Genomic DNA, 18,612 nt, shown 5'->3' on the forward strand with positions numbered 1-18,612 from the left:
AGTCACCTTTGAGTTTTATATATATTATATAGATAATAATATAAAATCTATGGACGCTTCACACCACGTCAGTCTGGCCCCGTGCTAAGTTATACCTGAAGGACTTGTGTTACAGGTACAACAGAAATATATTTAATCGAAATCAAAATCAAAATATTTATTTCTAGATAGGTTAACAAAGTTAACACTTTTAGAACGTCGCGTCTACATAAGGCCTACCACTACTTACTTACTATACTTATACTTTTATACTATACATAATTAATATTATATTTAAGATTTTTATTATATCATACACATCCAGACTCGGGAACATTAAAAACTTTTTTTCGAACCCGATTCGATTTCGATACGAACCCGCGACCCCCGGCTTGAGCTGCCACACACTCAACCAATTGAGCCACTCTATGGCTCAATTGTTTGAGTCGTCAAAGAGAATTGTGTCTTGTGTCTGGAAAATAATTAAACTTTAGATTACTACAATGTATTGACACTAGAGGCAGCACAAGCATAGACAGTAAACAAAAAGTTTTGTTCGACGTTTGACAACGTTTCTGTCAATATTCTGATACGACGCGTGCAACATGTCAGATTTTGGTGGGATTATGTACTTTGTGTGCTAGTAGCGTCATAGTGAAGCGTGGTAGCGTGGTTGTACAGTGCTCCCAAAGTGATTATACGCATAGAAATGTTCGTAATTTTTCGGCAACGAGGTCGCTGCAGGCGCTGTTTTAAACTTAATTTTAAGAAAAACAGCGCTTTGCAGCGACGTAGAGGCGCCTGACGTTGCTTGGACGTTACCATGGTAACGCCGCGATGGCTTCCCGGTAGCGAATTTACAAAGGCTATACCATTAGAGTGAAAGCGCGAACTTAACTGGCTTAACTTTTGTTACACAAAAACTTGACAAAACCCTAATCTATTACAGTACAGAAAATGATCGAAATCGCCTAGGCTTTGTTAGCTAAATTCTTTCTAATATTACAGCTACAAATGCTATTCAATTTGCTACCGATATGGTAAATAACGTCATCGTTAGCTTTAAAATATGTAGGTGGATAGTTACATGGAAATTGTTATTATTTTATTGTTAAATTACACGTTTCTATTCTGTATTTAAGTGACAAAAAATACTATAAACAAACGAACTTTTAACATGTACCCACTACACACTTGCTGAGAGTACAAATAATAATAAAACTATAATATTTTTTCTAGCGTAGTTAGGTACCTCTAATGTAAAATGCAAAACGCAGTCTACAGTGTGTAACAAAAATAAGTGACGATCCCGAGCGATACGAGTTTCCCCATACAAAAGTTTTAAAAAAATGTTGGTCTTTCAGCGCTGCTACTTTCACAGTGAACTCTCTACAAGGAACACGTACACACCCTAAAGTATTATTACTTATTTTTATTACAGCCTGTATAATCATTTCGGTAAAGGTTCGGAATCCTACCCCGAGATTGATGAGTAACAGTAACATCCTTCCTCAACCCATGTGAGCACCAAAAAATTGGGGTAGGTTTCTGAACCTTAGCCATCATTTTTATCAAATTTACGATTAGCTTAGTATTTTAACAATTTAAACGTAGTTGGTAACCATAACAGTCAGATCGTGCCATACTTAGTATGGCACGATAAACCTGAGTGATGGTGAGCCTCTACTCGACTAGGTTTTGTTCGTACGTAATGTTTGAAAATATATCGACAAAAGCTTATCTATTGCAGTGAATATGTATACTACAGTACTAGGTTTTGTCCATGCATTTTCTTTGAAAATATCAAGGCAAAAAGCTAATCCACTTGAGTCAATTTTTTTACTGAGAAAGAATAGGTATTGTCGAGTAATATGCATAAACAAAAGCTCATCTATTAAAGTCTGGCTCGTGACTCAATTGGTATAGCCTTCGTAAATACGCTTCCCGGTAAGTTAGCGACTGCGGACAGCCACCGGCTATATGATATTTACTTCTTTTTCATTAGAACAAGGCACAAGATGCAAGTTTCATAGATTCGGGTGTTTTCGTGATTACGACAATTAGCGAAGATTTCCATGCACATTATTAATTTGGGAGTACTGTACTGGTTGTTAGGTGATAATATTGTTAGCATTATAGCCGCCTAAGCTAAGATATACTTACATTTTGAAGTATATTATTGAAACGCAGTATGCCACAAAATATTAGTTCACTTTGATTTTATCTTCCTATGCCTAGTCATTACCGCACCACAAACCATTAAAAGTACCAAACAAACAAAGAAAGCCCTCCTGTAGTGCCTGAGACAAGATTTTAAACGTACGTATGGTTAACCAAGCACATAGGCATTCTCGCAACATGGTCGCCGGTTGGCGTAGTCCAGAGGAATGAATAGATCAGTACATCTGGGACTAAACATGTACTGGTTTCCTAACGATGTTTTCCTTCGTCGAACGAGCGTCCGTATTGTGTACTTGAGATCTGAAAATGTCTCATTGATACACTCTACCCGGGATCGAACCTGCACCCTCTAGAGTGCGAACAAAAGGTCCCATTTACCACTTATGTATTACGGTATGATTTATGTTGATTCCAAGACTAAAGTACTATCACCATGCCAAATTCGATCAAAGTAGTTTTTGCTTCTAGAATTAACAAACTCACAACCATTACAACGTCTGTGGTTTTACATAACACAGGTCTTTATCATCTATTCATGCATATAAATTAGGAATTTCTATAATAATTAATTGATGAGTTTTCCCATTTCACTGCTTATTCACCATTGAAGCGTCAATACAAAATTAATTATATTTTGTCGTTTCTATTTTTAAAACATTGATAACGCTGATACGTTTGAAACGAATACAAATAAATTGTTTGGTATATTAATAAATTTATTGTTGGTTTGAAAAATACTGGTGCTTTTTGTAGAGGGTCACGTGAATTCTTTAATGGTTATTCATTAAAGGGCTTACATCCATGACCCATTGGTTATTTATAAACCATGTATGTTGTATAGGTATACATTTTCTCACTTCATGTTTTTCCTGTTCGTCAGTGTACAAAATAATCCATACCAATATTGTAAATTTTCTTCACAATTTCGATCCGTCTGTCTGTTAACTCTCCACACTTAAACCGCGCTGAACCGATTTTGATGAAATGTGGTATTTATTCGTGTTTTGTCAAATAGCTAATTTATATATATACAAGAATTGTTCATTTAAAGATATAAGATAACTTGATTCATAGGCAGATGGCGGACCTACGTATTTTGGTTGCGTTATGTCCATGTCCAAATCCAGCCAAGATCTCGATTCTCAACTAACACTAAATTGACATTACTCGACCAATTGTAGTAGGACCGTCATCTGCCTATGAATAAATTTTTTCGATGATATAATGGTTTTCTATGGTTAAACATTTTGGGTAGGTAACATACATTTTTGGACATATTCTATTTTCATGGGATATTTTGTACACATCCTTTTGAATTGTTGATTCTATTTATTATAGGTATCATTTCCTCGTTATTTACTTGGTTTACCTTTAATGTGCGTAAAGTTTACAAGCGCAACATTTTTGTGTAGTATTTTTTACCTATACAACATTAAGTTTTGATACAGTCAATAATAAAACTACAAAACGATATCCCCTAGTTCTAAAATATTTTTTTTTGTTAGAGTAATCATAACAGACATAGATCAAGATAGATACCGCCATTTGTTTTCATAAAACGAGCGTGCCACTTTTTCCCTACCTACTTGACGTACCGATGATAAGAAACGTTTCAATTAATTATATAAGCCAACGTTTCTATCGTCTATTGGAATTTATACAGCTCAATAGGGCACAATTAGGCATTTAGGCATTTTTTAAATTTCGATTGACGTCCGATTCCGATAGCAGACTAAAGAACAGACTTTCGAAAGACGAGCATTGCTCGTCGTTTGGGAGCGCGATATGGCACGCGAAGTAGGTACATACACATGCGGTATCTATCTAGATCTATGTCTGTGACTAGACCACAGCACCGAAACAACGAAATTCAATCAGCAAAGTTATGTTAATAGAAACAAAGAAACAAGCCTGATGTGCAAACTTAAATACCAGCTTTCAGCTTTGTCTGCCTCCAAAAAGGGCAGCGTTCGAAAAAATACATCCTTTGTGCCTACCGGAATACCCAAAAGTGAATAAAACCCGGGGGCAGCTCGCAACAATACCATTACGCTCGGAAAACACGTGTCAAACGCGACCCGACGTGTGCTACGGTCATAGCAAGTTAAAGTGCAATGTTGGTAAAATATAGTTTTCGTGTTTTTATCTAGATGGGTCGACAATTGTTTGCAATTTGACAATATAGTACACGTGTATAGACGCAAAATTATGTCTGTTCTCTTCATTTATACGCCCAAACCTTTTAATCCCGAAAAAATGTACAATTCCTGCGGGATAAAAGAATTTTGGCGCAACACAGTAGCGGGCATCACCTAGTGTATTTAGAAGTATTTCTTTTGAATAACACTTATTATTAATAAACCGTATCAAAATCCAAAGCGTAATTTAAAATATCTAACTCTAATACTTGCTACTGAGAGTAGCAAGTATTAGAGTTAGATATTTTAAATTTTGAAAGCTTCAAAAACTTTTGAAGCTGGAAAAGACGGGTCTTGAACCGTGTATATTTCCGTATGGTTTAATATTTCACAACCTATGAAGGTTGTAAAATTATATTAAGCTTTCATTTCCTTGACTTACCTTAAACTATACTTACTTTAAAATCTGACCTTCTCGTGAGCTCTTTTCTCTCCTTCCTATCGGCATAATATTCTTATACTAGTAATAAAATTATAATTGTTGATATTATTATGATAATATTACAAAAACTTAACATCATAAACTTTATAATTATTCTGAGCCATTATGTGAATATTTTAAGACAGTGTTTTATATATTTTTATAATGTTCAAAGTTAAATAATTTCCATGTGTTTCAGTAATTATTGTCTTGTAAATGTATACCATTATATTTAAAAGAGAATATACGGAGATTTCTAAGTTAAGTAATTACAATACAGATTCTTTTGTATTTTAAAGAAAAACAAGTGAGGTAAATAAAACAAAGGAGCTAGTATTTTAAAATTATTTTACCATAAAAAATGAATACAGTTTGTAAAGAAACAATAGGTACTAGTATGACCTTCTTGTTTATATTTACAATACACAATATCGGGAATTACACATAGGTATATACATAGATATTCCTTGCAACAATAACTAGATCGATCGAAATGATGAAATAATCTCACATCCTTTAGAAAAATTGATTTCAATAAACAAATATCTATACCTTACAATTATATCACATTTCTTTACAAGTTTAAGATGTAATATGTACATTTTTAAATAAATGTTGATGTAAATAAATTTTACCATTTCTCTAGACTCAATAAATTTTTTTAGAAACAATACAAACACGAATAATTTGATTTCAAACGAAAGATAAACAGAACATATGATCATAGAGAGTGCAACAAATATTATTCTATCTTATACATTTATTATTAAAAAATAACAATTTATCCTAACAACAAAACTATATTTATATCTTAAACTACAAAACTTAATAGTACAATGAGTATTACATCTCCCACGTTTCCCACAGCGCTAGATTGTATGAGATTCCTGTAATCTTTAGCTTCGTTCTGTGAGGGGTACGTATATGTCTTGTCCGTGACACTTTTGACTTCAGCAGGGCACGGTAGGAGCTCCACGGGTATTTGCAACAATGTCCTCTCATTATCACTTCTAACTTTCTTCGGTTCCTCAATATACGTCTCGTCCTCCTCATTAAAATCGTCCTCGTCGAGTTCATTTATGATATTCTCCTTCTCGGCGTTTTTGGCGGGTTCAAAGTAACCTTGATGGAAATTACTGTCTTTGCTGAGCTTGCAAACGAAATTTTCTAAAGATGTCCTCACTTTTATGCTGTTCGCCTCGTGCCGGAGTTTGTGCATCCACGCCAAATGACAGTCGCAGTCGAAATCGTTCCCTGTAACAATCGGTGCTTTAATTAATCTTTGATTGGACTAAAGGCTCGAGACTAATTGATTTAGTAAAGTCTCTTATTTAATGAGATTAAAATTTTCTCGTGATGATTTTGTGAGATTAGTACGGAAAATAATCATACAAATATTTTTAAACATTTAAATAGAATGAAGGAAAAGTTTTGTGAAATACATTTTGTTTCAATTTTAAAATTAAACTCTCATTTTAATACCTTGAATTGAAAATACAAATACAAAAGGTACAGGTAAAAATGAATGGCCGTTGGTTTCGTGGTTCAAGAGTTTGCAATCATTAATTAAAAGTAGTAAATACACGAAATGTTTAACAAAAGTTTGCCATCGCTTTGTGGGTCATTGTTCCGTGTTCCGAGCCTGCATTAAATGGTATGAATTTTACATACGGCCGAAATAAGCAAGTCTTCACAGTACGAAAATTTTCATTACTTTTTATTTTCATGATAAGTAATTTATTTGAAGCGAATGATATCGCATTTAGTTTAACGAAGGCATATTTTCATATTATATTTTCATAATCGTTTATGTGCCTTGAATATAGGTTACATATATTTAATTAATAATACTATATGTTCCAATAGGCTTGCAAATAATCTTTTAACATAAAAGTAAACTTGCCTTCTAAATAAATGTAGCTCTTTTGTAGCTTCAAATTGTCGTAAATCGGTCGTAAATTATCAATAGTGAATCGTTTTAACTTGTTGTGTCTTAGATCTACCGCTGACAATCCTCGTACTCCTTCGAATAATCCATCCGCTAAAGTTACCAACTTATTATGACTTAAGCTCAGTTTTTTCAATTGCGATAGTCCATCGAACGTCCTCTGTGCTAATATGTATATCTCGTTATAATCTAATAATAACTCTTGAAGGTTCCACAACTCGATAAACGTAAAAGAATTCAATATAGCTATCTTATTTCTTCTTAAATCTAAGCGTTTTAGGTTAGCTAGTCCATTAAAAGACTCCTTGTTCAATTCGCTTATATTATTTCTATCCAACTCTAATTCTAGCAAATTAACTAGATGCCGGAACGCTCCCTCCTCGATTTTGCTTATATTGTTACTCGTTAGAAATAATTTCTGCAACGCCGGCAGCCCGTAGAACGTATCTGTCTCGAGCTTTTTTATTCTGTTCTCGTCCAAAGTCAGCGTTGTTAGGTTAGGTAAATTATAAAATGCATATTTATTCAGCACAACTATCTGGTTCTTCGTTAATGTCATCTCTTGCACTGACGTCAAGTTAACGAACGTTTCGCTCTCTATCTTTAGAATGGAGCTGTATTTTATGCTAAAAATTTTCAGCTTCCTCAAATACCTGAGTACTTTGGTTGGCACGAAACTGAGTCCGCCATCGGCCCGCACATTAAAAGCCAGAATTTCTATGTTGGACTGCGAAGTAAAACTCGGCCATAAAGGATCCGTCTTGTCTATACCTCCGTTAAATACCCAGCATTCCGTTTTAATTGCCTCATTTATTTCTGGACTGTTTTCACAGTAGCAATGGACTTTGGAATCTCTGTCGCTAATGTCGCATATATTAGTTGTCGTTTGGATTATTTTCTCTTTTTGCTTCCTCCGGTTGGCGTGCAGGGAGTCTATTGCAACTAGCAACAGTAGCAAGGCAGCGGGTATCTTTTGAGCCCGCATACCTTCTACCTGTAACAAAAGAAAATAACATTAGAAATCAAACAATTATGTATCATGAATGGTCTTACTTTTTTTACTTGCTTACGATCGTTTACTGGTCTTTTCGCATAATTGTGAATCAAAACAAAATTGATATCATAAACATTTTTAAATTAAAATTAAAACGATTTATTCTCTATTGACCTACTTTTAGCATTAAAGAATATTATAAAATTGAAACGTAGCAGAAACATAATAAATGGGCAAATAAGCTCCGAATAAATTTCAATTCCGAGACTATAAATTGCACGAAAAATAAATTAATGAGCTATAAGTTTATTCATAGCAGTACATTGTGTAACTTCATTACGAATTGGCGACAAAAATATGCAAACCAATTCGTGACCGGACTTAAATAACTCCCTAAGGTACCTCCCGGCGCTGCGGATTGTGCTAATAGGTATTGCCAACTAAGCTACTTTGTATTTTTGCTCCGGCGAATAGTTTTCCATTAAAGGCAAAATTATTGCCATCATTTTCGCCGGGATTTTCAATTAAAACTTTAGCTTTTAATTTTCCAATAGAACTATTAAATATCGCCATAACTTGACTGTAATTTACTAATGTTATGTGTAGTGTTGTAAAGTATAATATGATATAATATATAGATAAACCTTGATACTATTAATCTTTAGACAATGTACTAATGTTATAGTAATACAGTATAATAACTATTGTTCTTGTCGGGTATGTTAGAAAAGAAACTTAATAGACGTAGACAAACATTACGTCTGTAATTTGAAACTTAACGCGACTTATTTAAGTAGTAATGCTACTACGAGTACATACTTTTTCTCAACGTTTCATCGTCGTGCGTTAAGTCCCGATTAAAAAGTTTTAAATTATAATGCAACGCGAAAGTTTAAAATGTTATTACGTTACCTCTATATACTATGGATCTTTCTATTAGTATTAAGAATGATGATTATATGGAGATTTCATAAAAAATTTAACAACAATTGAAACATAAGAAAAGATACAACCGAAGAATCTATAAGAAATACATCAAAATAATCAAATAATGAACGGCTTGAAACGAGCCTAAGACCTGAGTAGAATTATCAATGCGGGACCTAATATAAATTAAACAAGTCCGATGGACCATTCTCCAATCTCATTATGCTCCGAAATAAATCACTTCTCTTAAATAAGAAACGTTTTTCGTGTTAATTGTTCTTTTAAGGTAAATGAAAGCAATTAATAGTTAAATTTTTAAGGGAACATTAATTTCGGTCGGGGAAAGAATTGCAAGTATTCCATTTAGGAATGGGGATGAATAGTGCCGTGAATGTTATGAGAAACTTTGAAATTGTTTTTATATACAGATATTATTACTGAATAACGTTTTGATGATGAAATAATATAATTTAAAGGAATATGATTATACTAGATGACGCCCGCAACTCCGTTGCGCAAAAATTCGTTTGTTGCGCGAGAACCGTTCATTTTTCCGGAATAAAAAGTATCCTATGTCCTTTGCCAGGGCTCACAGTATCTCCATGCCAAATTTCAGCAAAATCGATTCAGCGGTTGGAGCGTGGAGCGGTAACAGACATACATACGGACATACAGACACACTTTCGCATTTATAATATTGGTATGGATAATATTTAAATTCCATTATTTACGGGAATAGCAAAAAAACATACGCCTTTTTAAGTACTGCGACAAGTCACCCTGCATTGTATCGACGACGTCGTGCCGTGTATCGTGGCACTTTACGATGTCGCGACTCGCGACGTAGTTTTTTACGATGCTCGTCGTAGATTCCCACGACGCGACGTCGCACCGTGAAACGACGCCGCATCGTGTTAAGACACGACATCGTATCGCGTTTATTTGTCCCGGCCCTTACTTGGAATTTTTTTCTTTCAATACTTTGTAATGATGATGAAGTCGAAAAATGAAATTACGAAGTTATACGGGGACAAAAGTCCTAATTAGGCTTACTTTGCAAATATTTAAGCGAAATTTTCCTCCAAATTTTACATTTGGCATTAAGGCCATCCCCTGAGCAAACTACCTTGGCCATACATTTACCGCGTTGCTGACATTACGCCAAAACCTTATTTTTAACCGACTTCCAAAAAACGAGGAGGTTATATTATATTCGGCTGTGGATATTTTTATTTTTTTTATTTTTGTATGTTCCACCACTACTCCGACGTTTGTGAACCGATTTTCAAAATTGACTTGAATTGAAATTGAATTGAATTGAAATGGAAACATATGGTGATTTTGGTTTTATGAGAAGCATCCTAAGCATATGCTACCAAAACGCAAGATTTTGCACCAAGGTATACTATGGTTCCGAAGATACTAAGAGAACTCCGGATTCCTTATAGATACAAGTTTACGGGTTTAGGAGTTGTTTTTCGGCTAAACCTCAACTATTTCTGTACTCAATCTTCATAATTTTGAAGTCGTTGCCAGTTCCAAAAGTTTCAAATATTCTGTCAGAGAACTAAAGATTCAGCTATCTGGTACCGACTTCAAAATAATGAAGATTGAGTACAGAAATAGTTAAGGTTTAGCCGAATTCGGATAAAGGCACTATTAGATAGAAAAAAATATTAATTAATACTTTTTAGTTCATATTATAAGGATGTTATTATTGTTTTTACCTTGGAAGTCAGTTTTAATTTTTTGTTAAAAATAATAATTTTACTGATCTTAGTTCAAAATTGACCTAAAAAACATTCAAACGTCCAGTATGTAGTTAATGAAATTGTCGATCTATGGTGAGTGTTTCAAATAATCGTAATTTGTAAATACTAGGAGAGATACCGAATGTATGCTTGAATTTAAATAAATCGGTATTACTTTGGAAGCTGATATCATGAGTATAATAAACAAAAATAGAAAATCAAAAACTATGAAAGGAATGTTTATATTATACTAAAGATTATTGCTGTATTTTTGTTATAATTTGAAAGCTACCAAATCATCATAAGGCTCTAAAAACGATAAATTACGGCATCTCCTTACGGAGCATCTTAAATAAAAATATTTCACAATGACGAAAAATTTAGTTCATCTCGTTTAAAATATAAACCCGCTCTCCTGCTCGAGATGCTTGTTATCAAAACTTTATGTTATACGAGTAGTTGGAGGTGGTTAGAGGTAGTTTCAAGTTTAGCCGTCATTTAGGAATCTAAACGCTTTTAGGTTGGTGTCTCGAATTGCGCGGTGAGCGGAGCAAATAGCGTCGCGCGGTGATAGGATCGACGCGCAAAGATGCCGTGGTACGTCCAAGCTGAGTTCAAGGTCCATCTCTATCATAATCTGTGTGACTATTGCCTCTGTCTTTATCTTTTTTTATAAAGTAAGCGGGGGGCAAACGAGCAAACGGGTCACCTAATGAAAACGGGTCGCCCATGGACACTCGCAACACCAGAAGATCGGAAGATGAGTTGCCGGCCTTTTAAGAGGGAATACGTTCTCTTCTTGAAGGTTTGCAGGTCGTATTGGTCCAGAAATACAGCAACTGGTGTCATTCCAAATTATTACAGTGCGTGGCAGGAAGTTACGTGAAAACGCACGGTGGAAGACTGTTCTGTGACTGACTGATCTAGAAACATTTTTTTTTATTATCAACATAAACGGATATTCTTTTATTCGATTGAATAAAATTAGTAGAGCAGAAAATCTACAATTTCTTCTGTACATACAATTTTACTCACATCAAAGTGTTTATCGTGTTTTTGCTTTTATTTATCCGAAATCGACTGGAAACTTGTAATTGCCTATCTTCAATGTAAATCGTTTCCCTATCCGATCATTAAGGTAAACGACAACTCGGAAAGATTGCGTCAGTTCGGCGACTCAGTTCGACGACTCAATTAATACGGAGCGCACAATTTGCGTATCGACCAACTATTTAACTTCGAAATGGTCCCGTAATTAACTTCCAAACTAACCCAGTTCAAGTCAAGTCAAGGAGCTGCCAATCAGGGACAGATTAATATTTATAACCCGTGTCAGATTCATCACTAGGAATACGCAGGTGATAAGAGCATCAAAATATTTACCCGATATAATACTGATATTATAATTATTGTATACCTAGGTATACAATGTATCTTCGAATAAATTGATTCATAGGCAGATGACAGGATCAATTATTCATTGTTAGTCTAGACCTGTCGGCTAGGTTTAACATAACGTGACCAAATTACCTAGGTCTGATATCTGCCTATGAAGCATCTTCTTTGATACTACTAACAACGTCATATCACTCTGTCTACTCTGGTCATAATATATTATGTATTTTAAATTACTGGTCCAGTCAAATTAGGCATAAATTAGGTAGGATCCTCGGAATTAGAGATACACACCTGTAAGTCTGTAAATAGTATGTGTATATTGGCACCCTAAATGTTATCTCAAAACCTACATATGGTAGGGTGTGCGCATCTATTAAATTTCAAGGTCAAAATGTCACAAAGATCGGTTTTTTGCACTTATTCTGTCAATATTTCCTATGGGCTTTTTTTGCTATTTATATTTATTACCATAATGTAGAATACAAAATTCTCTACAACTTTTGTTCAAAAAATTATTTCATACGGTGAACCGTTTCACCAACATACAACCGGTCAAAAACCTTGAAATTTAATAGTTGCGCACACCCTACCATATTATGTAGGTTTTGAGACAACTATTTACAGACTTACAGATGGGTATCTCGAATTCCGAGGTGAATTTACTATACTAATTGGACTATAACGATGACACAATGCCAGCGCATAAAATATACGTCGCGTTATATTGTATGCGTTTGACATTGCTGACGTAATCATGCCGAACTTCGGCCGCGTAACTTTGGCATGATGTGTTTAGACCACAGTTTCGATAATTAGGGCGATTTTCCTGTCATGCGTGTTATCGCCCGCGCACGGATCTGGTCAGCATGCAGGTTTCAACATGCTCCTGGCCGCGCGCGTGTTATCCGCATGACAGGAAAAACATCTATGAAATGATTTGCTTCCCTCGCATTTTGATACTACGCTTCAGAATAGTATTTTCGATTTGAAATGGTCAATCAACTAGGCGTATTATACGAAATTACGACTGTATATTCCAACGTCAGGTGAATTCTGGCGAGTCACGAGATTTAAATGGAAAGGTAAAGTGGGTGGCATACAGAATAGCCGAAGGGAACGTTAATTTATTTCGAAATGGGCCTCATAGACCTGTAACAGGTAATGGAGTTTTCATTTTATTAACATGTAAAAAAATATTCCATCAACATTTTTTAGGCTTACATCAGTATCGTGATTGGTTTTCAATGACCCTTGTTTTAACCCAATTCCGCTTGTTTGCTTTAGCCAAAATATGGATTGCGAAAAGCCTCATAAAAATCAATTCATATAATTATGTCAATATTTTATTTTGTGCTGACATTTTTAGGAACAATATGCCTGACAAGCCTGATAGGCGATTTTTTTTAATGTCAATGTTCTATTTTTTGTTCACTTATGTTTTTGTATTATTTTCAACTATTACCACTGCTTAAATTTAGTTTGCGTTTTAGATCCTGCTGCAAAAAGTATGTCTCTATCAATGGTTTAATTGTTAACTAACAAATATTTTCAGGGTTAAAGAAGCGTAGGTACTTAAGTGAAAGAATTGTTCAATTCAATATAACCATATAATTAATTGAAGCAATATTATAACGCTTGCAAATAAGTTGCATTCGTAGACATGATATCTCGGGATAAACAAATAATTACAATATCAACCGTAACTCGCAAGCAAATGAATCTTTGCAAATATTTGTTTCGGAAAATTCTATTTCGTATCGTATAATTTAATTATGCTTGTTGAGGATTATCGGTATACCATTAGCAATTCTTACGAATTTTATAAATGCGACTATGTGTGATGTGTCTATTATATGTCTACCTCTTATGCGATATTAATGATATTTGCAATGATTTGAGTCGCGGTAATGAAAATAGGAAAACTAATGTCTGCACAACGATATTGCAATGGCCAACATTTAGATTCTACATCATAATGAAACTTAGAAGTAAAGTAGATAAGATGGTCCCATAAATACGAATAATGCTGTCAAAATGCCTCTTCAATAATGAAAGTTGATTATTTCCGCGCTCGCGGGATGTCTTGGTCACTATAATATTCTTCGAAAACAAAGTCTTTCCAGTTTCGACTAAACTTGACTATAAAAAATATATAAAACGTCTTAGGGTTTATCATGATTGGTGTGTGAGTTGTAATATAAGAGTAATAATATTATCATATCCTTTTGCTTGTCCACCACGGACCGTGGCCGTATAAAATACGGGCTGACAACGACGATATCCGTTGTCAAAAAGCGTTTAGGAGGAAAGGACGGAGACAAAGGACGTAAAAGCCTTAACAAAACACATTTATTATACAGCAACAGCTGAAAACACCGTGAAGATGAATTGTCATCGAGGCGCTTAGCGATGTTGCGTTGTAAACCTTTGCATAAACAGATACTTAGACGTTAATGGTGGAGAACCTGCTACGTCACTTCCGACGTAATGGCGGACGGAAATCGGATTTGAGACTCGATTTCAATATTGAACAAAGAAAATACTCGACAGATTTTGTGTAATTTTGTATAATAGTATCGTGATATTTGTATAATTTTGTGTATATGTAACGTTATCTTACTATCCTCGACTTCGTGTTATCATTCGTTTTGAAACTTTATTTTTCTAGCTATTTTTTTACTGACTATAAAATTAATTAATGAGATACCGCATTGAAAAACTGCTGCTTGCCAAACTCAATTCAATGGATTCCATTTAATAAAATAATATAATATCCATGTACTTTATAATATTATAGTATGCATTGATTTGTTATTAATTTCAAGCCCATTCATAAAGCCTAAATTTTTTTTTAAATTTCTGTACTACAAAAGTTTTTGCAGCTTGTAAGTACATAAGAAAAGGTTCATTTTCTTGTTTATAAGCAATATTTTGCCAATAAATTACGAAATGATGTAATTTCTTAACAAAAAATCCAATTTAAGACACCAGCAGCTTTAAGGTTAATAAGGAATAAGGATCTTTTATTAAAAACTTTTGTTTTTCGCGAGTCTTGGATAGCTGAAGATCAGCCTTCTGAAATTAATTCCCCAGACTTGATCGCGAAATCTTTCGTTATTACATAGCTTAATTGCTAGTTGGGTATCTAGAGATAAAATAGAATAATAGATTTTACATAACTCTACTTCAAGATAAAATATAACGTCCTACTTCATTTTCTTATGGTCTTTGAAAATCTTTTTTATTATTATTATTATTTTATTTTTTATGAAATAAGATGACAAACGAGCAAACGGGTCACCTGATGGAAAGCAACTACCGTCGCCCATGGACACTCGCAAGATCAGAAGAGCTGCAGGTGCGTTGCCGGCCTTTTAAAAGGGAATACGCTCTCTTCTCGAAGGTTTGCAGGTCAAGGTGACAGTTCGTTCCAGAGTTTTACAGTGCGCGGCAGAAAGTTACGCGAGAAACGCATGGTGGAAGACTTTTTAAATGAAAAGTGCTAAAGCGGCGTTGTGTTTTATTGAGATGGGTAAGTGATGGGTAAACTGACGTGAGGATACTAGACCTGATCGAAAATTAGTAAAACAGAGGGAAAGTAGACCACTAAGGTGGTAGGTGAGAATTTTTTTCCCCTATATTTCTTTTTCGTTTTTAGAGTTCCGTAGCCAAATGGGAATAACTGAACCCTTATAGATTCATCATGTCTGTCTGTCTGTCTATCTGTCCGTCGGTATGTCACAGCCACTTTTCTCCGAAACTATAAGAGCTATACTATTGAAACTTGGTAAGTAGATGTAGTCTGTGAACCGCATTAAGATTTTGATACAAAAATAGAAAAAAAAAATACTAAAAATTTCAGGGGTCCCCATAGGCATAACTGAAACAAAAAAATATCTAACCTATGCATGTGGGGTCTTCTATCTTCAAAGATCATATTGAGGTTTTTAAAACCTATCATTTTTTTTCTAATTCTTTCAATCAATTTTTTTTAATATCTGTTTCTTTTTTTTTTTGGTTTGGAGCTATACATCAAAGAATAAAAGTAACGGGTACATACTTTAAATATAAACTCCAAAATACGAAAAACAACTTTGACACAATAAGCATCACTCATCGCAAAATTCGCAATAAGTCACAACAATAATTTATTAGAAAAGTTTTCATCAAAAATGTCAACAAAGTTGCGCTTTGTAAATCCGAAAACAGACCATTAGCTTAATACCGAATCGCAAATTTTCCTAGAAGGTTGGTGCAAACCGGCCACATACGATCGCCAAGAGCCACTGCTGCAGAGATTTCATGATATTCTTGAAACATCGACGAACAGTAACTACAAATACTCATTAATTTAATATTAATACAGTAATAAATAATATACACGTTTCATGCACTTATTCCACTATATTATATTATATAACTAATTTTCGCCAAAATGTCCCTTACGTTAAGTGATAATATTCCGGTGTGGATACTGGATATATTTTGTTACAATTTTAATGTTTTACACAACTGGTGTCGATAAAATCATCCTCAGGTTAATAATATCAATATACATATCCTATTGGCGTGAATGGGCATTCGATGGCAGTGGAATATTGACCAGTACAAAGTCCTGATTTTGTGTATCTCCTCATCCTCCATATGGCTCCTGCGATTTATAATAAATTACCAAAAGACCTAAAAGCAATGAATCTTAAAATATTTAAAAAACAATTGAAAAAGTTTCTGATAGAAAAATGTTATTATAATTTATTAGACTATCTGAATGATAAAAATCAATAATTAAGTATTACTTAATTTAATTTAATTAAAATCAAATATTAATATGACTGTTGGTTGTAACTACATTTGAAAATTTTAAAAATTATTTTAACGTATGACATGTAATATAATATTGAATTGAATGAAATGAATGCAAATAAAATTTAATGATTGACTTATAATATTTTATGCTATGTAATATGTATATGTATATTGATCATAATGACTACCAAATACCAATTGACAATTTTAATGAAATGTTTGAATGAAATGTATTATATTTTCTTTATGATTCTTATTTAAACTATAATATTCTGTTTTTAAATATTACTTTTTTAATTGACTAAGTATACAATGATAATACAATTTTATCCAAATTTATATGTGTGATTAGTGATTACTGATTACTATAAATTTTGCATGCCTATAGTTATTAGGTAGAAAGACTGGAATCCTGTATAATTATTGTAACATCTTTTGTAACGGTACTTTCTGCAAATAAATGATTCTTATTCTTATTCTTATGTATATAGGTAGGTACGTGAGCCCAAGTCTTGTATGTAGATACCAGTATGCACCTACATGTAAGACTTGCGCTTACGACACGTTAACCAATCATCAACGATTTTGGTGGGCTCCTTTAAAAACCTCAGAAACCGGCCCTAAGTCACGATAACTCGTAAAGAAACTTGAGCGGTGTCAAGGGACACCCGAATGGAACGAAGTTATTTCTTATGTTCAAAAAACCTGTATACATAATTACATATACACTCAAAAAATTTATTAAAAAACGCCACCTATTGACGCTCGCTGTTTATTCTCAAAAAAACGCCATCTAGTTGACGTACAGTAATACTATCAACGCCATCTGCCCCTACTATGCAGGTACTAATAAAAAAGTTACAAGGTCAAATATCGTTCTGTCTAGCCTCCTTTACGCCGAACGCACGATAAGGAACTTCGTTCCAAAATTTTAGTTGCTCCCGACTAAATCGCTCGTTTGCGCCAGCAGGAATTCGGAAATTGTCCGAACGTTAAAACATTAATCCATTCTAATTCCACGCGTGATACTTCATACATGCATTCAGGCGCATTGCGTCCTAATGCTGAACGTTTAGCGCCAACACATTTGGATGATAAACATTGCAAACACACAAAGGAGCTTAGGGTCAATTCACATTGCAACGATTGCGGCGTAGCCATGCATTTCAAATGAGATATCCGAATTTGGAAAAGTCGGAAATATTGTCACTGATAAAACACTGTGTCAAGAATATGACTTGACGACCTCTGTGGCTCATAAGTGGGCTGTTGGTAGCTCAAGCCGGGGGTCGCGGGTTCGAATCCCGCCGACGGAACAAAAAGTTTTCTAAGTTCCTGGGTCATGGATGTGTATTAAATTTGTGTATCATATAATAAAATCTTAAATGTATGTATAGTATAAAAGTATTAAATATATTTCCGTTGTCTGGTACCCGTAACACAAGTCCTTCAGGTACTTACCACGGGGCCAGACTGACGTGGTGTCAAGCGTCCATAGATATTATTAGAATACTACATATTAATGTTATAAATGTGAAAGTGTGTCTGTCTGTATGTGTTACCTCTCCACGTCCATGCCGCTGAATCGTTTATTGAAATTCAATTTGGAGTTACTTTGAGTCCAGGGAAAGGACTTAGGATACTTTTATTCCGGAAAAATGTACGGTTACCGCGAGATTAACGAATTTTGACGCAACGTAGTTGCGGGCGTCATCTAGTAAAAGCTTGAAATGTAAATGCTGTTGAATCTTACAAGTGTCATAATATATTGACAGATTCTCCATACTTTCCCGGTCAAGTTAAGTAGTGAATAGCCTATATATTAGGCACTTATTGTGGTGAAACAGGCCCTTAGTCCCTTAAAATATTCGTCTGAATAATAAAATTTGTCAGCAAAATTCCAGGGGACTTCTACCAACCTAGAGTAATATTCGAACAAGCTGATATTATAGATATCGATTCTTGGATGCAATTTTCAATTGGGTCGCGCTTCCCGGTATTGGTCTGTG

The 18,612-nt window shown here is 34.3% G+C and overlaps 1 protein-coding gene across 1 annotated transcript in view; it reads right to left on the reverse strand.

Moving 5' to 3' along the window:
* Positions 1–5,529: 5,529 nt before the first annotated feature.
* LOC121734628 (connectin-like) overlaps positions 5,530–18,612 on the reverse strand; it is a 143,910-nt gene continuing 130,827 nt past the window's right edge. The window contains exons 2-3 of the mRNA XM_042125218.1: positions 6,683–7,721; positions 5,530–6,033 (exon numbers count right to left, since the gene is read on the reverse strand). Coding sequence (XP_041981152.1) covers positions 5,591–6,033; positions 6,683–7,712 — 1,473 coding nt within the window. The 5' untranslated portion in view covers positions 7,713–7,721 and the 3' untranslated portion in view covers positions 5,530–5,590. The remainder of the gene's footprint in view (positions 6,034–6,682; positions 7,722–18,612) is intronic.

This window comes from Aricia agestis, chromosome 16, assembly GCF_905147365.1.
Source record: "Aricia agestis chromosome 16, ilAriAges1.1, whole genome shotgun sequence".
In the NCBI taxonomy this organism is placed as follows: Eukaryota; Metazoa; Arthropoda; class Insecta; order Lepidoptera; family Lycaenidae; genus Aricia; species Aricia agestis.